This window comes from Thamnophis elegans, chromosome 14 (genome assembly GCF_009769535.1).
Source record: "Thamnophis elegans isolate rThaEle1 chromosome 14, rThaEle1.pri, whole genome shotgun sequence".
NCBI lineage: Eukaryota > Metazoa > Chordata > Lepidosauria > Squamata > Colubridae > Thamnophis > Thamnophis elegans.
Genome location: NC_045554.1, coordinates 11,665,623 through 11,690,091, shown reverse-complemented (window position 1 = coordinate 11,690,091; position 24,469 = coordinate 11,665,623). Strand labels below are relative to the sequence as shown.

Genomic DNA, 24,469 nt, shown 5'->3' with positions numbered 1-24,469 from the left:
CTAGATAAGGTCTGTGGTCATAAATTCACCTTTGAAGGACTGTTTGCCAGTCCTTTCCCGAAGGTGAATGAGAGGAACTCACATTCGTTTAATCAAAGGGGTTTTGCTGGGACTGGGACTCATCCTCGTGCTTTTGGGGGGAGTTTCGGTCAGAACACCAAGTCCGGTGCATGACCTCACATGCACTGGACAGGGACAGCCGAAGGGCAAGATGTGGCCGAAGGGCCATAAAATGCCCAGGTGTGTGTTAGACAGTTAATTGCAACCCCTCCCTCATTTTTTTCAAATTGCTGGGATGGCAGTGATGATGGAGTTTGCTTCTTTCTGTACATTTTTTCTTCTTCTTCTTCTTCTTCTTCTTATTATTATTATTTCTCTCTCTCCTGCAAGCGCCAGAAATAACTAGAGTTTTATAGGTTGTCATCTTTCATTGGGAGCACAAATGGAAATTAGATGTCATTCCTTGCTTTTATGGTGGCTTAATCTGCTAGGTAATTTTCCTTTTTTTAAAAAAAAATCAATGCATTCGGTGATTGCACACATTTTATAAACACCATTTAGAAATGTCCAGGGAAAATTTATCTTAAATGGTTAAATCAGTGATTCCCAAAATGCGCTCTGTGTACCACCGTGGTTTGCAAAGGCTTGTATGTTGGTCTCCCACGCATGGGCCACAACATACTTCTGACTCCAGCACCCACTTTCCCACAGGCGCTGACAGGTGTGGGAGCCCGTTTATCACCTTAGCCCTCACCCTCCCACATTCTCAGTGAGTCCAACTCTCTGTATCCCTATTCAGAAATAGACTTAATTAGCAGAAGACTTCCAGATAATAGCTCAGCTAGATGGCAGCCTTCATTGCAAAGAAGTATGCCATCACTTAGGCAGAAATAATTTGCCTTTTGCAAGCTTAATATAATAGAAAATTGGAATGGAATGGCAATAATAATAGCAATAGCGATAACCAATTTCGTTGTATTTAAGCACAATGACAATAAAGATTATAATTAACAATAGTACTTAGACTTACATACCGCTTTACAGTGCTTTTACAGCCATCTATAAGCGGTTTACAGAGTCAGCCTATCTGCCCCCAACCATCTGGGCCCTCATTTTACCCACCTTGGAAGGATGGAAGGCTGAGTCAACCTTGAGCCAGCCAAGATCAAACTGCTGGCAATCGGCAGAGTTAGCCTGCAATACTGCATTTTAACCACTGGGAGGGAAGGAAGGAAGGAAGGAAGGAAGGAAGGAAGGAAGGAAGGAAGGAAGGAAGGAGAAAAGGAGAAAAGGAAGAGCAATACCACTTAGACTTATATACCGCTTCACAGTGCTTTATAGCCCTCTCTAAGCGGTTTACAGATTCAACCTCTTGCCCCCAACAATCTGGGTTCTCATTTTACCCACCTCGGAAGGATGGAAGGCTGAGTCAACCTTGAGCCTGGTGAGATTCGATCTGCCAAATTGCATGCAGCTGGCAGTCAGCAGAAGTAGCCTGCAGTGCTGCACTCTAACCACTGCACCACCGTGGCGATGTGAATAGAATAGAACAGAACAGAATAGAATAACAGAGTTGGAAGGGACCTTGGAGGTCTTCTAGTTCAACTCCCTATTCAAGCAGGAGGCCCTATGCTATTTCAGACAAATGGCTATCCAGATTCTCCTGGAAAAACTTCCAGTGATGGAGCACTCACAACTTCTGGAGGCAAGCTGTTCCACGGGTCAATTGTCCTCACTGTTAGGAAATTTCTCCTTAATTCCAGGTTGCTTCTCTCCTTGATTAGTTTCCATCCTTTGTTTCTTGTCCTGCCTTCTGGTGCTTTAGAAAATAAGTTGACAACCCCCCCCTTTCTTCTTTGTGGCAGCCCCTCAGATATTGGAATGCTGCTATCATGTCCCCCCACCCCCGGTCGTTCTTTTCTCTAGACTAGCCATACCCAAATCCTGCAACCATTCTTCATACGGTTTAGTCTCCAGGGCTTTGATCCTCTTAGTTGCTCTTCTCTGCACTTTTTCCAAAGTTTTAAAAAAGGTTTTTTTTAAAGTCATAATCTATATGCTGCAGAATGTAAACAATAGACTTCTTCGCTTCCCAAGTTTCCTCTGACCCAGGCTTCCTTAACAAGCAAGAAACAGAGTCTGGGTCCCAGCAAAACCCCTTTTATTTACACGACTGGGAATTCCTTTCATTCACAGTCAGCAAGGCTTGGCGAACAATCTTTCAGAGGAATATTTATCCACACGAACCTTATCTCCCTTGGGGAGCTGCCAAATAACTCGTTTCCAAACACAGGGCAAGGCAAAACTTGGCACAGAGTCTCTTAGAGTCACAAACAGAACTTTCCACTCTTGAAACGACTGAAGGAACGATTTTTTTCCTGCAAAAGCCCCCTCCCCATTCACTCCTCTTTTGTTTCATATGGGAGCAGCCAATCACCTCCAAGTTGTGGCTTTACTCCTAAGTCGACCCTGCTTTCTTAGTTGTTGTGGCCATTTTGCGTATGCGCACACTGGGAACAGGCTCCAGCTGTTCTTCTGCCTCGCTGCTATCTAGCTTTTTCTCTCTCTGCCTCAGACGCAGAGCCCTTGTCTGAGCTTCCCAGGACTGGCCCATATTCCTCCCCAACCTCCTCACTGTCTGACACTCCTGCCAACTCTACAACAGTTGTTTAAAGCTGCCGACTGGCTTTTGATGTGCTCAGAAAAATGTCCTCTCTAAGCCTCAGAACTGCAGGTTGTTGGTTCACCAGATTTAGCACTTACAAGCCGTAAAATTCTGAAGACCAGCGATAGCTAGCGAAGACAATAGCGAACGCGTCTTGAGAGCTGTTTCTATATACGACTATCGGGGTGCTTGGGCACTGGGGCTCGTGGTCTTGCACGAGCAATCCAGAAAGTGTGAAGAAGAAACCCAAGGCTGAATAATTTAAGCACGATTTTGCTAGAGCACCAGTTAACTCCGACTGAAGAATAAATAAGAAGGATTTTGCTGATGGGAGTTTGCTTACTATCTTCCTGGTTTTTGCCCTGATCAAGCAAATGTCCTTGAAAAGCTTCACAGTGGAATATGAGGATTATTTCCTCTTGATTCCAGAGGTGTCGGCGATGGGATGTCTCTCCTGGAAAAAGGCATATGTCTTGCAGCTCTCCCATCCTTCCTTGACATGTCACGTCATGTCACGTGCAGTCTCTGAGTATAAATAGCAAATTCTCCCCCCCCTCCCCTGAAGAAGCTCCCTCTGGCAAAGACATGGGTAGAGAAGACGCCATAGCTGAGCATGGAATAATCTGCTTTGCATTCTGAAGAGCTGCAGCCTTCCTTTGATCTTTGAATATTACGAATAATAGTTCCTGAAGGAATCGTTTGTAAGGTTGGGCGATCTGGATGGGAGGTAGATGGCCACCTTATGTGATGATGATGATGCAAGGAGCAGATCAGGTGAATGGTGTGAACTTGCTAGGTGGATGTCCTTGATTAGATCAGATTAACAGAGTTGGAAGGGACCTTGTAGGTCATCCAGTCCAACCCCCTGCCCAAGCAGGAGATTCTAAACCATTTCCGACAAATGGCAGTCCAGTCTCTTCTTAAAAGTTTCCAGTGATGAAGCTCCCACAACTTCTGAAGGCAACTTCTGTTCCTTGGGTTGATTGCTCTCACAGTCAGAAAATTCCTCCTTATTTCCAGGTTGAATATCTCCTTATTCAGTTTCCATCCATTATTCCTTGTCTGGCGTTTTTGTGCTTTGGAAAATAGCCTGACCCCCTCCTCTCTGTGGCAGCCCCTCAAATATTGGAAGACTACCTTCCTGTCTCCCCTGGTCCTTCTCTTCTCTAGGCTAGCCAGGCGCAGTTCCTGCAACCATTCATCATCTGTTTTAGCCTCCAGTCGCCTAATCGTCCTGGTTGCTCTTCTCTGCTCTCTTTCTAGAGTTTCCACATCTTTTTTTATATTTTATTTTTATATATTTATATTTGTGAGGCCTTCAGCCTCCTCCTGAAATTGGAATGCTTTTGAGCCACCCTGCCTGGAGAAAAGGGTGTCCTTTGTGTATTCATTCCAGATTGTCCTTTCCCTGCTTCCTTCGAGGAGCCTTTTCCTGGAAAGCCATCTTGCAATAGGCCACACAACTTATGCTGGTTGTCCCTCAAAAGACGAGGTGTAGACGTGCTAATCCACAACTACATATCCTGAGACAAGTTGTCTTCTCCTCCTGTTGTGTTACGAGCCTTGAAAGTGATGTGCCACCCAATTTTGGGGAGCATCTCCTGTGTCCTGTTGTGGCCTGCCAGCAAAGCTGGGAGCAGATTCAGATAGTGAAGAGGTTGGGGAGGAAGATGGGCCAGTCCTGGAGTCTGGGGAAGGTTTTGATGAGGGCTCTTGTGTCGGAGGCAGAGAGGGGGCCAGAGCCGTATGCCAGTTATCAGCTGCCTTCAGAGTCAGACATCAGTGAGGCAGATGAACAGCAGGAGCCTGTTCCCAGTGTGCGCATGTGTAGAGTTGCCAGACAAAAGGAACAGCTAAAACACAGGGGTCAACTTGGGAGTAAAGCCACAGGTGGATGGTGAATGGCCCCTCCCAGAGGAAATAAATAAAAGAGGAACGAAAAGGGAGTGGAGTTTGCAGGAGACAAAATAGTTCATTCCTGCATTCTTGCCAAGTATTGCGGCGTCTGAAAGATATCGGCCTGGCCACTCTCCAAGCCTGATAAAGGTCGGTAATTGTGAGCTACCTTGAAAGACTGGGGGAGAAGAAAGGCTTTGCTGGAGAGGAATTCACTGTACATTAATTAAAAGGGGTTTATCGGGACGAGAACTCGGCTTCGTGTTGCTGGGGCAGCCTAGGTCAGAACACATCCCTCTTCCCCAGCTCAGCTGCTTCTTCTAAGGCAAATGCTGGCTGAGGAATTCTGGGAATTGAAGTCCGGACATCTTCAAGTTGCCAAGGTTGAGAAACACTGTTCTAAGGAGTAGATCACAACTCTCATGTGATGCTGGTCCCAACTCCTTCGGATTAAGCTTTTTGGCAATTGTAGCCCAATGGATTTGCGGGAACCCAGGTTTAAAGAAATCCTGGATAGATTGTGGTTAAGGGGCTTATCACAAATTTCCTTCCTTCCCAAAGTTGCTAGTGGGTTGTAGTCAAGAGCCACCTGCCCATTATCTCGGTTTGGTTCTTTCTTCAAAAGGATAGCAGGTGTGCTTTAGAAAGTTAAGTGAAGATGAGCATGAAGTACTGTAGACATTTGTATGGTGTTCAGAGGTGGTGTTTTGCCAGTTCGGATCGGTTCGCCCGAACCCGCAGTGGAAATCGTGGGTGGGCCCTCCCCTCCCGCTCACCCTGGCTCTATGCCATCCCATTTAGGCACTTTTTTAGCCAAAGAGCATGTGCGGAAGGCTAAGCACATGTGTGGCGTACACGCATGCTCACATTTGCGAACCGGTAGGGAAGATGAGTGAATACCACCCCTGATGATGTAAGATAACTGCTGTGAGGAGGATTGCGTGGGATTACTCGTTTTGCAAACAGAAGGATCTTTGATCTGTGGATGTTTCCAGAAATGTCACCATCATAAGTCAGCTTTTCTAGATCTCATCTTATGGGCTCCTTGGCGGTCTCTGAGCTGGGTGGATTACTTGCAGGCATTTCATTACCCAACTAGATAACATCATCAGAGCCTCTGCAAGAAAACAAACAAACTCAAAGAGCACCAAGGACCCCACAATCAGCTCCTCCTCCTCCTCTCCTCCCACAAACCCCATTCCCTTCTATCACTGATGATGTTACCTAGATGGGTAATGAAATGTCTGCAAGGAAACATCCCAGCTCAGAGGGCACCAAGGACTCCACAGTTCAAACCTTGAGTCACAAATATTCTCCTCTATAGATCTCAACCTGTAAATTTGAGGGAAACTGGGAGACACCGTGAAATACCACTTAACATTCACCCCAGTGTTGGGTTCCGGCAGTCACTACTGCCAATTGGCTCGTGGGTGCGCCGTGCACAAGTCGTGCACAAGTGCGTAAATGTGTGGTACAATAAAAATTGTTCTGTTCATGTGCAGAAGCAAAAAACAATCAGTTCGGGGGTGTGGGAGGCCTGGGTCACTGCCGGTTCCACTGACCCAGATCACCAAACCATTACCGGTTCAGCCGAACCGATCCGAACCGGTAGGAATCCACCACTGTTCACCCCCTCATTTGCTAACTGGCTGGAGTTGCTGGGAGTCTAGAACTATCTTGAGGAACACTGGTACCCCACCTTTGGAGTAAATTGATTAGGATGTCTCTCCCTTCCTTCGTGGGATCCTTTTTGCTGCGTCCTCTAACAGCCGTCTCTCTTCTTCTCTTTCAGCCATACCCACTCTTCTGGTTCTATGGCCACTGTGCGGGAATGGTCCTGCACCCGCTGTACTTTCCTGAATCCCGTGGGACAGCGCCAATGCTCCATCTGCGAGGCCCCCCGCCAGAAGCCCGACCTCAATCACATCTTGCGCCTGAGCGTGGAAGAGCAGAAGTGGGCCTGCGCCCGGTGTACCTTCCGGAACTTTGTGGGCAAAGAGGCCTGCGAGGTGTGCGGCTTCACCCCCGAACCCGGCCCCGGGGGCTCCCCTCTGCCAATCCTCAATGGGGTCCTGCCGAAACCCACCGTCCTCGTAGAGCCCAAAGCCAGCTGCAAGGAGGAGTTGCCCCAGATGGAGAGCCCTGTTGAAGATTCGGGGGGGAAGAGCCCCGAGGAGGCAGAGCTGGAGGAGGGCTGGGCCTGCCAACGCTGCACCCTCCACAACACCCCCGTCGCGAATTCTTGCTCGGCCTGCGGGGGCCCCCGAAAGCTCTCCCTGCCCAAGATCCCTCCGGAGGCATTGGTGGTCCCCGAAATCATCACTCCCGCCGGTTTCCAGATCGCACCCGCCACCGAGATCCCGGAGGGCCACCCGGCCACCAACCAAGGCACGATCCTTGTGGAGGAAGAGAGCCAGAAGATGCCAGCCTTCAGCCTTTTCTCCCCGGGTCTCCAGAACAACCCCGTTCCCCGTAGCCGCCGAGAGGTTCCCCCGCAACTCCAGCCCCCGGCTCCCGAAGCTTCCCAACCGGCGTCTCCACCAACCCCCGTCCAGAAGGCCATCCACTTCCAGGAAATGATGGCGACCAAGCGGCTGAGCATGCTGGAGGAAGAGATGGACATCAGCGTGCCGCCCTGGCAGTGCAGCACCTGTTCCCTGGTCAACACCTCGGGGAGCGAGTCCTGCGAGGCCTGCAGCAGCCAGAAGGGCAGCGACACTATCGACCTGACGGGCGACTCCGTTCGCTTCACCCCCTGCGGACCCTCCAGCCCCGACTTCACCACCTGGTCCTGTTCCAAGTGCACCTTGAAGAACCCCAACGCTTCCCAGAAGTGCAAAGCCTGCGGCTCCTCCAAATTGCACGGCTTTCAGGAACATAGCTTGCAGCCCGACCCAGCTCCCAAGTGTCCCGAATGCGGCTCGGACAAAGGCCGATGTGTGGCTTGCAGCACCCGTGCTCCTTCTGCCCGCAAAGTCGCCCGTCTCTTCCCCTTGCAGCCCCCGGTCACCCCTGAGCGCGCCAGCCAGTGGGCGTGCCCAGCTTGCACACTCCTCAACGAGCTGAAGGCCAAGCACTGCCTTGCCTGCCACACTCCTCAAGTCTACATGGCGCAGCGCAGGGGCATCAAGCCACTGCGGCGGCGCGAGAGCATGCATGTGGAGAAGCGACGGCAGACGGACGAGGGGGAGGCCAAAGCCCTCTGGGAGAATATTGTCTCCTTCTGTCAAGAGGTGAGTTGACACCCGCAGCTCTGGTTTGTCGGCGGTTGCTCCTAGCACAGATCGGTATTGCTCTTACACATGGCAACACTGGCTTGGTTACCTATCCTGACATTGCCAGGCTCTGAGAAGACCACATAGAATTACTGCGTAGTTTCTTTTAAAGGTGGTTCAGTGGCTAAGACGCTGAGGTTGTCTATCAGAAAGGTCAGCAGTTCGGCGGTTTGAGTTCCTAGGGCCGCGTAATGGAGTGAGCTCCCATTACTTGTCCCAGCTTCTGCCAACCTAGCAGTTCGAAAGTACGAAAAAGGCAAGTAGAAAAATAGGAGCCACCTTTTGTGGGAAGGTAACAGCGTTCTGTGCGCCTTTGGCATTTAGTCATGCCGGCCACATGACCATGGAGATATCTTCGGACAGTGTTGGCTCTTCGGCTTTGAAACGGAGATGAGCACCGCCCCCTAGAGTTGGGAACGACCAGCACATGTATGCAAGGGGAACATTTACTTTTACCTAGTTTCCTAGGTAAAGGTACAATGGCTCGATGGTTAAAGACTGGCAACCTGACAGCCTGGGCTCGAGACCCGAGCACCATGCAACGGGTGAGCTCCTGTTCCTTACCCCAGCTCCTGCCTCTGTAGCAGTTCGAAAATCTGTAAATGCAAGTAGATAAATAGGTACCGCTTTCATTGAGAAGGTAACAGTGTTCTGTGAGCCTTTGCCATATAGCCATGCTGGCCACACACGACTATGGAAATTGCCTTTTGAACACGCCGGTTCCTTTGGCCAAGGAACAGAGATCAGCATGGTGCCCATGAAGCCAGATTCTCTTAACAACCGTATTACTAACTTAGGAGCTGCAGCGATTCACTGGAACAACTGCAGCAAGAAAAGTTGTAAAATGGGGCCAAACCAGTGGTGGGTTTCAATTTATTTTAGAACCTCTTCTGTAGGTGTGGCCTGTTTTGTGGGAGTGCCTTGCCAGCCATGTGACCGAGTAGGAGTAGCTTGGCAGTCATGTGACTGGGTGGGCATGGCCAACTTGTAAAATGTGGTGAAACTCACTTAACCACGCTCTTGCTTAGCAACCAAAACGTGGGCTCAGAAACTCTGGCATTTGAAGCACGCAAGTCTTAAAGCTGCCAAGTTACAAGACCCTTGCACCCCTAACCCTTTAGAAAAAAAACCCCAGGGGTGTTCAAACTTGATAGCTTTAAGACTTGTGGACTTCAACTCCCAGAATTCCTCCTCTCGCTCTTCATCTTGAGGATGTCCGGACGGGCAGGGGGGAGGGAGCTGGAACCGGTTCTAAATGGCACTAGATTTGTAGATTTGTGGAACCTCTTCTATAGAAGAGGCTAGAACTGGCAGGAACCCACCCCTCGGCCAAACCCACTTAACCAATGCCTCACTTAGCAACAAAAAATGGGGGCACGGTTGTGGTTGTACGCCGAGGATTACCTGGATTCTCAACTTGTCCACATAGTATGCCACCCCCCCTCCCTGCAGGCTCCCCCCCCCAATATGATCCCAAACACCTGACTGAAAAAGGACTCCCATATTCTTTTGTTTCATACCCACAGTGCTTTGGGGCCTGTAAATAAACCTGGCTAGATCTGTGATGGCAAACCGATGTTGCGCATGGCATGCAGAGCCCTCTCTGCGGGCATGCCAGCAGTCGCCACAGCCGAGCTCCACCGTGCATTCCCTCTGGAATGAGCTGCCCCCGGAGCTTCGCATAATCCCCAACTCCGGTCCTTCTGATGCGCCCTAAAAAGTTGGCTTTTCCAGCAAGGTGGCCTGGCCTGAATAGAATAAAATATAGGATTAATTTGGTTTAATTTTTAAATTTTTATTGTAAATATCAATTGGTTTTTTTTGGATACTTTCCCTTTCAATTTTTGTAATATGTGTTTTCTTTTATGTTGTACGCCGCCCTGAGTCCTTGGGAGAAGGGCGGCATATAAATCCAATAAACCTAACCTAACCTAAACCTAACTAACCTAAACCGCTGGCCAGTTGATCGTCGGGTCTCTGCCGTGCATGTATGTGGGGTGGGACGCATGTGTGTGGGGCCCTCGCATTGCATTTTGGGCCTGGAAGGCCTCCTGCACCAACCTGGAAGCCAAAAGAGAGCCCGGGGGCGGGGGCGGGGCACGAGCCCTCCCCATGTGCCCCGTTTTGGGTCTGGAAAGCCTCCTGCTCCAACCTGGAAGTCAAAAATGGGCAAAGGGGGGGGGGATGTATGCGTGGGGGATGGCCGCGCATGCATGGGGGAATTTGCATTGCATTTCTGTGTTTTCCGTGCGCGCATGTGCATTTGCACGGGCGCACTTTGGGCCCCCGGCACCAAAAAGTTGAGCCATCCCTGGGATAGACGTTTCATGTCTCTGTCCCCGTCTCTGCCAGACGTAGCTTTTCAGAGCTCGCCTGCCTGCCAGTCCCCGACTGTTTTGGGAGACTCCAGATCCCAGACTTATTAATAACTAACCGTACAGAAGCTTTAATGATCAAGGGCTGTTTTAGTTCTCCGATTGCCTCTGGCAAATGAAGCCACATCAAGCGACGTCTGTGTGGGAGAGAGAGGGAAAAAATACTATCTGTCCAGCTTCAGAAGGAGCTGATGCTGGCGAAGAACGGGTGGTCCTCGCATGGGGTGTTTTCGTTGCTAGCTGAATGACGGAGTTGGCATTTTCGGGTTGATTCTTTGTACTGCCTGAAAGAGATTTCCCCCCTGCCTTTGCGGTGCGGTGCAGCGCAGGGAGAGGAAAATGGCGGTTATCCAGGCATTGGTAGAGTTATAGAATCATACGGCTGGAAGGGACCTTGCAGGTCTCCTAATCCACGGGTCTCCCAACCTTGGCAACTTTAAGACTTGAGGACTTTGTTGAGCCCTCAGCCTCAACAGGAAATGCCCCAAAACTCCCTTCATTGCATCAGCCCAAACTTCAACCAAACTTAGCTCAGACAAATTCGTAGGATTTGTATATGGCAACCATAGGAATCTGTCAACAACCAAAAGAATTACATGTTCTTACACAGGAACAGGAAGCTCAAGTGAAAAGCCCAGGAGAAGGTATAAAAACCCCTCACTCTCAACTCCATGGGGTCAGCTGTGGTGGTGGTGGGGTTCCGGATCCCAACTGTGATGGGGCCGGGGGTCCACTTCGGGCACATGCACTATGCATGCATGCGCACCCAGCTGCTCGGTGGAGGTTGCTCATGCGTGCCCGAATGGCCCAGTTGGCTTAAAAGCGGGTAAGGAATGTGGGCGGGCCAATGGGCCCACCAAAATACCATTCCGGTATGGTGACTACTGCTCCCAACTGCCACCAGTATGCCCATACCAGGGCGTACTGGCTGGAACCCACCACTGGTCAGCTGCCCAGAATCACATGTGCTTGGTGGTTCTGAAATATCCATCTGCTTCAGTTCCAAGCTGGGAGAACAAAATGGAGGTTGGAAGCTGATTGGGAAAAGGATCCATTTGTATTGATGAAGCAGAACCACCAAGAACATGTGTGGGTAGAACACATGCAGGAGACGTGCGTGCATGGGTTGGGGGGGGGGTGTTTCATGCACATGGCGGGGAGCCTGGGGGAGTGCCATTCCCCCCTCCTGCGGCCCATTTTTGGTCCCAGGAGGCTGTGTCAGCGTTCCAAGTATCATCCAGAATTAAATCAGAGTTCAAGACATAACTTTCATCAAAGTTCCAATTTAATAAGAGAGACATGTTGGTACATCTGTGGAAAACCCAAATCTGAAAGTTTCCTGGATTTCCTACCCAGTTGAAAGTTCAAGACCTTGCTCCCACACCCACAAGTCCATCACATGGTCCAATCTTCCTCTGCCACGCCGGCATTTCCACCCATCTAGTTCCGGTCAGGTGCAGAGGTGTGGAGACAAAAGATGACCTTGGGCTTCTAGAAAGGAATGTTTTATTTTGACAGCAACACATTCTGCTCCTTACTATTCCCCCCTCCCAATTACCCCACTAATGAAACAGCATAGAAAATAAGAGAGAGAATGTGGCAGGCCGAAAATCCTAAAAGGAATATGACTGCAGGCCTGACAGGCTGCAGCAGAAGTGGTACTCTGCCAGTTTGCCCCAGTTCGGGCGAACTGATAGTGACAGTTTCGGGAGATTCCATCCACCTGCCCACCTGTGGATGCTGTGCGCATGCGCAGAAGTGCCACATGCGAGCAAAGCAAACTGGTATTGAAGATAAGAGGATTTTATGTGCACCCTTCTCCCAATAGCCCGTTTTTGCTTCCACTAGGCCCAAAATGTGGCAGGGGGGCAGAGGTGGGTTCCTACCAGTTCGCACCTATTCGGTAGAACTAGTTCGTCAAATCTACCGAACTGGTTAGAAGAGATTCCACCAGTGGACCCGGAAAGCAGGCCACACCTACAGAAGAGGTTCCAAACTTTTTTGAAACCCACCACTGGTCCTTGGATATGATTATTCTACACTATCATGCTCATATTTATAAAACTCAGTGCCTCTGTGAAAGGTAAGGATGACTACTGCGTTTGTGGTGCAATCAGAACATTGCGTGCGTTGAAGTTGTTTTAACGCAAACCAAAGATGCCTTTTAAAAAACAAGTTTACATCATATTCTTATGCATGCCAGTGCTGTGTGTGAGGTAATTTAAGGTGGTTCTGACAAGTGTCCTCAGCATTTTCATATCCGGTCACATGGGCGGCAAGCCACTCCCATCCGGTCACATGGGTGGCAAGCCACTCCCACAAAGGAGGCCACACCCACAGAGTAGGTTCGAACAATTTTTGAAACCCACCACTGCAGGGGGGGGGGGATGTTTCGCATGTTCATGCACAGGTCTAGGGATTCCTGCTTGAGCAAGGGGTTGGATTAGAAGACCTCCAAGGTCCCTTTCAACCGTTAAGCCTCCCAGAGCTCAACCAGCGTCCTGCACACTGCATGAGAGAAAACCAGTTTTGTGCTTGTTGTACGGCTCGTGTCTTTCAAGTACTTGAAAAAAACATCATTGTATATCCTTCGGTAATCTTTTTGTCAAGACTAAACATACTCCAATTGCTTCAAAGACCTGATTTCTAGGCCCCTGATCATCGAAGGTGATTTTCTTTGCCTCTCTTCCATTAAGAATAGCACCCGGAAATGGGGTCAGAGCTATCATTAGTCGTTTAAAAGATTGCTCCGTTTTTAATTTCAACAGAACAACTTTAATCTAATTTACACCAATTCTCATTAAAAGAGCTCTCCAAGCTGTTTACAATTAACGTAACAATTGCGGTTTAAAACAGTAGGTTAAAACGATAATCAGTGAATAAATAAAGCAGACAGTAACTCAAAACAGATGTTTAGCGCAAAAACGCAAAATAAAACAGTGAGATAAATATCAAAACAGGACCAGAAAGAAAAAGTAGGAGCTGAAAAAGCAACAACAACACAGTAGCACTGACACATTTATTGCAAGTCCTAAGGGACTAAAACAAGTCCATTATGTTTCAGTATAAAGCTCATACTGAGGGTGGCTCAGTGGCTAAACCCCAGCTTCTGCCAAACTAGCAGTTCGAAAGCATATAAAAATGCAAGTAGAAAAATAGGAACCACCTTTGGTAGGAAGGTAACAGCGTTCCGTGCGCCTTCGGCATTTAGTCATGCCGGCCGCATGACCACAGAGACTGTGCTGGCTCTTTAGCTTTGAAACGGAGTTGAGCATCGCCCCCTAGAGTCAGTAACAACTAGCACATATGTGCGAGGGAAACCTTTACCTTTATAAAGCTCAATCAGGAGGCTGTGAGTTTGATCCTAGGAAGAAGCAGATATTTCTCTCTCTGGGTACACTGAGAATATATCTGCTGAGAAAAAAACTCCGCATTGGCAACAGGAAGGGCATCAGGCCAGTAAGCATTCAGCTCCATTCAGTTGCCCAGACTCCACCTTGCAAGGGATTATGGGGTCGTTAAAAGAGGATGAGCATGATAAAGCTCGTAGATTGGTGTGCCAAAAAATCCAGAACATTTGATATAAAAGTGCAGTAAAATTAATACCCATGGAAAGAGCAGCCAAGAGAACAAACAGGCATCTGGAACAGATGCAAAAAAAATATAATTGATGAGAATTCATAAAAATATTTTACAATATAGGAGACTGAAGTTTGAAACACCTCCATGTGAATTCCATGCATACCTTCAACCCAAGTCAAATCTCAGATTTCTACAGCAGGCGCGTGAGGCGCAAAGTTCACAGCCTGCTGCAGCACCTCGTTGGTAGATGTGATTTATGACCCAGACTGAGGGGAGGGGAGACACGGGGGTAAAAGTTCAGACACCATTAACCAGAAATCAGTTTCGGCTCCGCAGAAGAACATGCCAAAATGTTGCTCCTAATAAATGAATGGATTTCTTTTGAACTTTGTCTCGAGGCTTGTAAATTAATTAGGGCATCCTTTGGAAACTTGACAGAGTGGTAGCTGGGAAAGGGAAGAACTGGTGGGGTCTCACAAATGTCCGCCTGCCTCTCAGCTTCTTATTTATGTAGAACTTCCGTCTCCATCCAGGAATTGCCTTGTGACTTCTTAACTTTGTACCTGCAGAACAAGGTGAACTTCGTGGATGACAGCTTTCCCCCCGGCCCAAAGTCGGTTGGCTTTCCCGAAGGAGACAGCGTCCAGCAGCGAGTCAAACAGTGGCTGAGACCTCACGAAATCAACTGCAATATCTTCAAAGACCGGTCGGTCAAGTGGTCAGTTTTCCGGACACCCCGACCATCAGATATCCTGCAGGGACTCCTGGGAAACTGTTGGTAAGAGAACCGAGAGCAGATGGGCCTGTTGTGTTACTTACATGTACCCACGTGCCACACACACACTAGCATCCCTCCCTGCCTCCTGACGGCGAGGCGAGAGCTCCACCTCTTGGCCACCGCACCACTCTCGCTTAGCAACTGAAACGTTGGAGTCAGTGCAGTGGTGGGTTACGGATCCCGTTGCAACTGGTATGGTTGCAACGGGGCCCAGCGTCCTCCACATGAACGTACGCATGCATCCTACCCTCCAGTGACGCCTCCATGACACTCCGGCTGCTCAGCGGAGTGTCGCACAGGCGCTGTACGTGCTGTGCACGTGTGCAGAAGCACCAAAGAGTTTAAAAACAGCTAAGGACGACAGGCAGGCGGGTGGGCCCTCCGGAGCAGTGTACCGTTCCGGTGCTCCGGACAGGCACCGGTACGCCCGTACCGGGGCGTACCCAACCCACCACTGGGTGAGTGGTGGTAGTAAGTTGAGGCCCACTTGAAGCTTCCCTTCGCCCTTTGTTTTTTGTGGCTTGCGCAATCCCACCAGTAGTGCCGATGACAAACCGATCTGTTGAAATTTGCCCTTCCCTCCTTCCAGGATTGATTTCATCCATCCCCCCCACCTTCTTGATGTTCCTGGAAGGCTGCTCTTCCAAGGGGCTCACTGCTTTTGACCCTTTCGGTCCACTCAAGGTTGGTCAGGTGCTGCCACCTGCTGAAAGAGGAAGAAGAAAAGACTGTAGACCAGAGGCGTCAAACTCGCGAAGACACGTTGTCACGTGACGTATCATAACTTCTTCCCGCCACTTCGCCGGGCACGGCCAGCGCGTGACTCATCCGGGCTGCAGGCCGCGGGTTTTGACACCCCCTGCTATAGACAGAGGCTGCCCTCGTGTCTCCCTGATGAGACTTGTATGCCGCTTTGCCACCGAAACCTGAACAATGCAAGTAACCCTTGTCAGTGATCACAATTCAGATGCTTGGCAACTGGTTCACATTTGCATTTAATACAATACAATACAATAGCAGAGCTGGAAGGGACCTTGGAGGTCTTCTAGTCCAACCCCCTGCCTAGGCAGGAAACCCTACACCATTTCAGGCAAACGGTTATCCAACATCTTCTTAAAGACTTCCAGTGTTGGGCATTCAAAACTTCTGGAGACAACTTCTGTTCCACTGATTCATTGTTTTAACTGTCAGGAAATTTCTCCTTAGTTCTAGGTTGCTTCTCTCCTTGATTAGTTTCCACCCATTGCTTCTTGTCCTGCCCTCAGGTGCCTTGGAGAATAGTTTGACTCCCTCTTCTTTGTGGCAACCCTTGAAATATTGGAAGACAGCTATCATGTCTCCCGTAGTCCTTCTTTTCATTAAACTAGACATACCCAGTTCCTGCAGCCGTTCTTCATATGTTTTATCCCCGAGTCCTCTAATCATCTTTGTTGCTCTTCTCTGCACTCTTTTTAGAGTCTCCACATCTTTTTTATACTGTGGCAACCAAAACTGGATGCAGGATTCCAAGTGTGGCCTTACCAAGGCCTTATAAAGTGGCATTAACCCTTCACATGATCTTGATTCTATCCCTCTGTTGATGCAGCCTAAAACTGTGTTGGCTTTTTTGACAGCTGCTGCACACGGCTGGCTCCTATTTAAATGGTTGTCCACTTTATGTCCTATTTATGACGGTCTCAGCGTCCCGTGATCCCCTTTTGAACACTTGTGAGAGGCCGAGTCGAGATGAAGTGAAGCCAGATTCCCTTAACGAGCGTGCTACTAACTTAACAGCTGCGTTGATTAATTTCATCACCATTGGACCCAAAATTTATGCTCAGTGAGTTTTGCCCCATTTTTTTCAGTGCTGTTGTAACTTTGAAGAGTCACTAAACGGACTGTTGTAAGTCAAGGACTACGTGTATTAAGTAAAACACAGCCACAGCCAGCAAGAGACAGAAATGGAGGAGAGCCAGGTTGTTATGACAAAATACAGGTAGTCCTTGATTTACAACAGTTCATTGAGTGACTGTTTAGAGTTCCAATAGCACTGAAAAAAAGTAATTCAGGACTGTTTTTCATACTTACGACCGTTGCAGCATCTCCAGGGTCACGGGATCAACATTCAGAACCTTGGCCACAAACTCATACTTATGACGGTTGCAGGGTCCCGAGATCAAGTGATCATCTTTTGTGATCCTTCGGACAAGCAAAGTCAACGGACAAACTGGTCTCCCTTAACAACGGTGTTACTAGCTTAATTGCAATGATTCGCTTAACAACCATGGCGAGGAAGGTCATAAAACGGGATGAAATTCAGTGTAATAAAAGTCTCAGTTAGCCACAGAAATGTTGGGCTCTGTTATGGTCATAAGTCCAGGACTACTTGTACATCGGTTCTCCCAAAGTGGACCTTCTCTTTCACCTGACATTGCGTTGAGACCACTCAATGGTCTTAAGATGAATCACATGACCAGTATCGGCTAGCTATTACTGTGGCCGGCCAGCAGATCTGGCAGCAGATTCGGACAGTGAGGAGGTTGGGGAGGAAGATGGGCCAGTCCTGGAGTCTGAGAAAGGCTCTGATGAAGGCTCTGATGAAGGCTCTGTCCTGGAGGCAGAGAGGGGGCCAGGGCCATCTGACAATTATCAGCTGCCTTCGGAGTCAGACATCAGTGGGGCAGAAGAACAGCTGGAGCCTGTTCCCAGTGTGCACATGAGCAGAGCTGCCAGGAGAAGGGAACATCTAAAGAACAAGGGCCGACTTGGGAGTAAAGGCACAGGTGGACAGTGAATGGCCCCTCCCATAGAGAATAAAGAGGAGCGAAAGGGGAGGGGAGTTTGCAGGAGACAATTAGTTCCATTCATTAGGGTGAAGATCTGTTCCTGGCTCCTTGCTAAGTAATTGCTGCTACAGCGTGGAGTTTGGAAGATATCGGCCTGGCAGCTCTCCAAGCCTGATCAAGGTCTGTAGTTGTGAAATCTCACGAAAGTCTGTTGGCCGGGACTTTGCTGGAGAGGAATTCCCTTTAAACTAAACAAAAGTGGTTTTATCGTGACAAGGAGATCGGCTTCGTGCTCTTGGGATGCCTAGGTCAGAGCAGCTAGGGAACTCTGGGAGTTGAAGTCTACATGACTTAAATGTAGTCACGGTTGAGAAACCCAGCTTGATGGAGTGTGGGCAGCCCCCCCACCCCCAGGTGCATTCTCATGAGTTTATTCCTCGCAGTTAGGGGTCTTCATCAGATGCCCGTCTCTTTCAGGTTCCTGAGTGCGCTGGCAGTGCTAGCGGAGCGGCCCGAGTTGGTGGAAAGGGTCATGATCACACGGACCATGTGCCCCGAGGGGGCTTACCAAGTCCGGCTATGCAAAGATGGCACCTGGACCACCGTGCTGGTGGATGACATGCTGCCCTGCGATGAGTGTGGCTATCTCCTCTTCTCCCAGGTGGGTGCCATGAATTGGGGAAAAGAGGCTGCTTGGAAGCTGTATGATTCTTGGGGTAAAATGGGAGCTGAGAAATGTTTATGGAGATTCTCGGTCATCCAGGTCACGGTTGTCCCCAAAGGTGCTTTTTATTTTCAGGAGGCAACTGGACTTCCTTGTTTTCTTCTTTTGAAGACGTTTCGCTTCTCATCCAAGCAGCTTCTTCAGCTCTGACTGGATGGTGGGGAGTGGGAGAATTTATACTCCTTGCAGACAGCCGATCATTTGCATCCTTGTAGAGGGTCATTGAAGCACTTGGAGGTTTACCTGTGTCCTCGGGGGTCATCTGAGTTAGTGCTCCTGTTTCTTGTAGTCTGCAATTTTCCCCCTGGAAATCCATTCCAACTCCCATGCCATTTGAAGGCTGTTCATCCCAAATTATATAGCTGAACATCCCTAAGGATTCTCCGTCATCCAGGTCATGGTTGTCCCAAAGGTGCTTTTTCAGGAGGCAACTGGACGTTCTTGTTTTTTCTTTGAAGAGGTTTCACTTCTCATCCAAGAAGCTTCTTCAGCTCTGATTGGATGGTGGGGAATGGAAGGATTGATATTCCTTGCGGATAGCTGGTCATTTCTATTAGGGGTATCTCCGTTGGGAGACAGAAAGTAGCGGAATGTACAGCTAGAGAGAAGGAACGTTGCTAGTAGAAGAAACACACGAATAGAGTCCCAGACACTGCTAGTAAAAACAAGTAGCTTTACTACTACTAATAGCTTCACAAGCAGTGATAGTAGATATTTGTCCAAACACAATTCAAGGAACAAACAATTGCTTACAGTCGCAGTTCACGTTCCAGTCATCAAGTGAGCAAGTAGTTATCAAGCCTAGGACAAGCAGAGACAGAGAGAGTGAGCTTTCCTGACTCCCTCTTATTGCAAAGTTAATTACAGCTGATTGTAAAGTTAATTGCAACTGATAAGTACATTCACCCATTTAAAGCAACATCGACCATTTGTTATTGTATATGAATCTATATTGCCTACCCAACGCTAAGAGTATACTCCCAACAATTTGCATCCTTTTAGAGAGTCGTTGAGGCCGCTTGGAGGTTTGTCTGTGTCCTCAGGGTCACCTGAATAGTGCAAATGGGTGTGAAAGGCTCTTCTTGGACCTGCTGAAAGGATTGTGTTGTAGTCCTTTCTGACTTTAGATTGATGGTACCGTATCCCTCCTCCTCTGTTGGGAGAGGGCTGTTCAATTTTGACCTAAAGGACATCTTTGACCCAGCTTTCTTTCAAACCAGCGGTCCTTTCGGTCCAAAATATGGACTTTGCTGTCTTTCAAAATCAGAATTGAAGTCAGTCAAAGATGGAGAAGCTTGTTGGGCGAGAAGTGAAACATCTTCAACGAAAAACAAGAAAGTCCAGTTGCCTTTTGAAAAATGAAAAAATGAAAACACACCTAAGGAAGGAGAGAAGGAGAGAAGAAAGGAGGGAAGGAGGGAAGGAGAGAAGGAGAGAAGAAAGGAGGGAGGGAAGGGGGAAGAAGGGAGGGAAGGAAGGAAGGAGAGTAGGAGAGAAGAAACGAGGGAAGGAAAGAGGGAGGGAGGGAAGAAGAAGTAGGACCGTTGTAAGATAAGATGGATCTATGGGATGGTAAGAAAGCAATTTTCAAGTATATTGTCAACTGTAGGGAAAAAATTGTTATAAATACATATTATTAATAACAGTTATGAGATCATATAATTGTGAATGTATATATGAAATTGATAAAATAAAAAATTGGGGAAAAAAATGAAAACACACCTTTGGGATTGTGGAGAAATGTCCTGCTCGGGATTCTTGGAGGAAACTTCCCAACTTGTTGCACAGATAGAGAAGAATAGCTGCTTTCTTCAATCTACCTATCTTGTCTTCCTTTCTTCCTTGCCGCGCCCCCCCCCCCCCCCCAGGCCAGTGGTGGAGCTGGCAGCAGAGTCAGACAGTGAGGAAGCTGGGGAGGAACATGGGCCAGTCCTGGAGTCTGGGGAAGGCTCTGATGAGGGCTCTGTGTTGGAGGCAGAGAGGGGGCCAAGGGCCATCTGGTAGTTATGTGCTGCCTCCAGAGTCTGACATCAGCGAGGCAGAGGAATAGTGGGAGCCTGTTCCCAGTGTGCACATGCGCAGAGCTGCCATCAGAGAAGAACATTTTTTAAAAAAAGGGACGATTCAGGAGTAAGGCTTGGCCCCTCCCATAAGACGTAAAAGAGGAGCAAACAGACGTGAGCCTTTGCAGGAAGCAATTAGTTCATCTGGTCGGTTCAACCTCTGAGAAGTTCCGTTTGGCTCTGTGCTACGCTTGGCCTTGCAAAACTAATTGGCAATTAGGTCTCTGGCAGCCTTTCAAGGGAGGTAAAGGTGGGCGTTTATTAACATTACCCTGAAAGACTGCGGCAACTCGAGCAGACATCTGTCGGACTCTTCACAGGCTGTTTGTGAATCATTACGAGCTGTGAATGACCATAATTCACAGCCATCTAAATAAAAGAGGGTTTGGGAGACTAAGATTGTGATTTATGCTTTCTCGGGACACCTAGATCAGAACAAAATCTGTCGGTTGTCACATATATATATTCAATGCGATGTCTTGTCTTCCTTTCCTCCCCCAGGCTCAGAGGAAACAGCTATGGGTGGCTCTGATTGAGAAAGCCTTGGCCAAGCTCCACGGCTCATACTTCGCCCTCCAAGCAGGGCGCGCCATCGAAGGCCTGGCTACGCTGACCGGCGCTCCCTGCGAGAGCCTGATGCTGCAGGTCAGCTCCACTAACCCTCGCGAGGAGGCCATTGACACTGATCTCATCTGGGCCAAAATGCTGAGTTCTAAGGAGGCTGGGTAAGAGAAGGCAGGAGGGAGGGGGCTTCCCTTTTGAGGTTGGAGGAGGAGGACAAAGCTCGTATCAGGAGGGGAGCCCAAGAGAATCCCACGCCCTCCCCTTTCCGGCCTAGTCCTCTTGCATCCTGAATTGAAGCACAGGTAGTCCTCAACTTAACGACCACAGTTTTGAGCGAGACAGCTTGTGAAGGGAATTTCGCCCCGCTTTACGATCTTTTCTCCTCGCCGTCATTAAGTGAATCACTGCCGTCGTTAAGTTAGTCACCCCACGGTTGTGAGGTGAATCCAGCTTCTTCCCCATGGACTTTGCTGGTCAGGAGGTCCCAAACGAGGATGACATCATCCATACGGGCCAGTGGCCAAGCCGTCCGAATTGTGATCCCGGGACCGTGGGGGAAATGCTACAACGGTCGTTAAGTGTGGAAAAATGATCCTAAGCTAACTATTTTTTCCCAGTGCCATTGTAACTTGGAACGGTGGCTCAATGATGAGCTGTTGTAAGTCAAGGACTACCTGTGGTTCACCACCCGGGTCAGGGAGTGCAGGATGGACTCTTCCCCTGGGGTGTCCCTTCAAAAGGAAAACCTATTTCCACTGATTAGACCCATGATGGCAAACCTATGAGACACAGAGCCCTCTCGGTGGGCACAGGTGTCATCCCCAGCTGCTCTTCTAGTTTCCGCTGAAGGATTGGAAAATGACCTGAAAACTGCTTGAAAAATGCCCCCAAAACAGGCCATTTTTTAAAAAAAAAAATTAAATTTAAATTAAACAAAAATGCAAAAAAAGAATCATCCTTCATTACATCTTGTAGAAAGCGTGTTGATTGGTTACAGATAACTTTCGTGCATTTCTTCCACAGTCATTACTTATAGTTCATATTAGATTATACACTTTAAGTCAAAAATCTTTGAATATCTTACTATCAATGTACCACAATTCTCATTTGACTACAATTATTTGAACATGCTTTTACCTCAAATCATTCATACTTAAATGTTCTGACCCCCCCCCATCCCACACCAAGACAAAGATAAAGTTACGGCATTTAATTAACAGACAGACAGGTCCTTGGCAGAAAACTGGCACAGACAAGCTTGGGCAGCAATCCAGCCTGCCAAGCTCACAATAATGTTCTCCAACATTAGTTCCTGCATTGACTTCTGCAAGAGGGGCGTGTGCACAAGCAGTCCTTTTATAGTCTGGAGAGGAGCCTAATGACCACCAGATGAGTGCAATTACCTCCTGAAACTGTGCAACTGTTCCTGACGCCTATTAGCTCTTCGGGCATTCAGGAACAACTCACTGCTGGCGTCCGGATCACTCTCCCTTGTCTCCTCCCCACTGGTCCAAGGCTCAGATGCCTCCTGGTGGCCAACCAGTCTCTCTGCTCAGAGTAGGAACCCTGTCCAGGGTCCTCCACATCCTCCAGAGCCGACTCACAGGGCCCCTCGCTATCGGAGTCTGGTGGCAGCTCCAATGGCTCCTGCTGGGCCACAACACTTAAAGACACAGCCACATAATGGCATTCATTAGCTATTTCAGAAAATCCTCCAATAACATTACACCTTTATAGCATCTTTTAAGTAAAAGTCAATAGATAACATTTTTAAACCTTTCCCCCGTGCTGTTTTTTCCCCAACTCACTGACTAATATTTATATCTAAGTTATTTTAGCCAATACCATAGCATGTATATATTGTTAAACAATGACCATTAACATTTCCTTGTTGTTATTATAATTGGCTAAAAATAATTTACTATTTATGCCCCATCTCCTCTCATCAGGCCCCCCCGCCAAAAAAAACCTTACACCTTTATAATAAAATCTAAATGAAAATTTGTTAACAAAATTTATAGGTCTTTTTCCCAAGTCACAATTTACAATTTATATCCAAATTACTAAATTGTCAATGCATGTATATATCGTTACACTGTATCCATTATCATTTCATTGTTATTATTTATGGTTAATTAATTGTTAGCGAGTAAACATTTAATAATAGTCTAAAACAATCTAGGAAAAACAGACCATTTTAAAGGCCGTTTCCAGGCCATTTCCCAGGTCATTTTCAGGCTGGTTTTTGGACATTTATAGATGTTTTCTGTGGCCCAAAAGACATGAGGGTTTTTTGGCTCAAAAATATTTTTTGCCTGAAAAATGGCCTACAAACAGCCCCCCAAAAACAGGCATGCGAGCGCCAGCTAGCTGGTCTTTTGAGTTTTTGGCACTCTGGCGAGCATGCATGTTCCGGTTTGGCCAAAAAGATTCGCCATCACTGGACTAGACCCTTGTGTCAACATCACAATGATTTCTCCCAAGGGAAAGTATGTTCTCCAAAAATGGTACCTCTTCCTCCACCCCAGTTGGAATTGGGGCAGTCCACTGTAGGATTTCATCAACACCTTTTGCCCCATGTGTGGAGTAGTCCTAAGTGTTGTGGTCTGCCATGGGCCAGTGGAGCTGGCAGCAGATTCGGACAGTGAGGAGGTTGGGGAGGAACCTGGGACAGTCCTGGAGTCTGGGGAAGGCTCTGATGAGGACTCTGTGTCGGAGGCAGAGAGGGGGCCAGAGCTGTATGCCAGTAATCAGCTTCCATCAGACATCAGTGAGGCAGAAGAACAGCTGGAGCCTGTTCCCAGTGTGCGCATGCACAGAGTTGCTAGATGAAGGGAACAGCTAAAGAACATGGGTCGACTTGGGAGTAAGGCCACAGGTAGACAATGAATGGCCCCTCCCCTCCCAGAGGAAATAAAAGAGGAGCGAAAGGGGAGGGGAGTTTGCAGGAGACAATTAGTTCGCTTTATTGGTTCAGGACTCTCTGAGACTCCTTGCCAAGTTCTGCAGAGATCGGCCTGGCAGCTCTCCAAGCCAGAGAAGGTCTGTGACTGTAAATCCTCCCTTGAAAAACTTTGCTGGATGTGAACGAGAAAAAATCACAGTAAATTGATACAAGGGTTTTTTTGTTGGGACAAGGGGTTTGCTTCCTGCTCTTGGGAAGCCTCGGTCAGAACACTAAGAAACAGTCACAATATTTGTTGCGTAACCTTCAAGGATCAGGGAAGCAGGAAATGCCTCCGTGATCCTTGTCAGCTTTTATTTTCTAGTAAACCATGAAGAAACATGACAATTGTAATATATTTCTGGAAAATGTGGAGGATGAATACCCAACTTCCAAGTCTATAGAGATTCTCAGCCATCCAGGTCATGGTTGTCCCAATGATCCTTTTTGCAGAAGGCAACTGGGTCTTTGTTTTTTTCTTGAAGACGTTTTGCTTCTCATCCAAGAAGCGTCTTCACTTCTGACTAAAGAAGCTTCATGGACAAGAAGCGAAACCGATGAAGCTTCTTGGATGAGAAGCAAAACCTCTTCACGCAAAAAATAAAATAAAAGTCCAGTTGCCTTTTAAGAAAGCACCTTGGGGGACACCAAACTTTCAACTAAGACTGAAAGCCACACCCAGTCCTGGTACCTTCCAGGTGGACTTTAACTCCCAGAATTCTTAGCAGGGGCCAAGATAGGCTGTGGAACTGTGGGATTTGAAGTCCACCCAACTGGAGATGGGCAGGGTTAGGGTTAGGGTTAAGCCTAACCCTAACCCTAACCCTAACCCTAAATC

General features: G+C 48.2%; 1 protein-coding gene across 4 annotated transcripts in view; it reads left to right on the top strand.

Annotated features, from left to right (window-relative positions):
- Positions 1-24,469, top strand: part of CAPN15 (calpain 15) — a 135,928-nt gene that overhangs the window by 98,709 nt on the left and 12,750 nt on the right. For all 4 annotated transcript variants that reach the window (XM_032231248.1, XM_032231249.1, XM_032231246.1 and 1 more), the window contains exons 2-5: positions 6,354-7,794; positions 14,363-14,571; positions 17,814-17,997; positions 20,625-20,848. In XM_032231248.1, coding sequence (XP_032087139.1) covers positions 6,376-7,794; positions 14,363-14,571; positions 17,814-17,997; positions 20,625-20,848 — 2,036 coding nt within the window. In that variant the 5' untranslated portion in view covers positions 6,354-6,375. The remainder of the gene's footprint in view (positions 1-6,353; positions 7,795-14,362; positions 14,572-17,813; positions 17,998-20,624; positions 20,849-24,469) is intronic.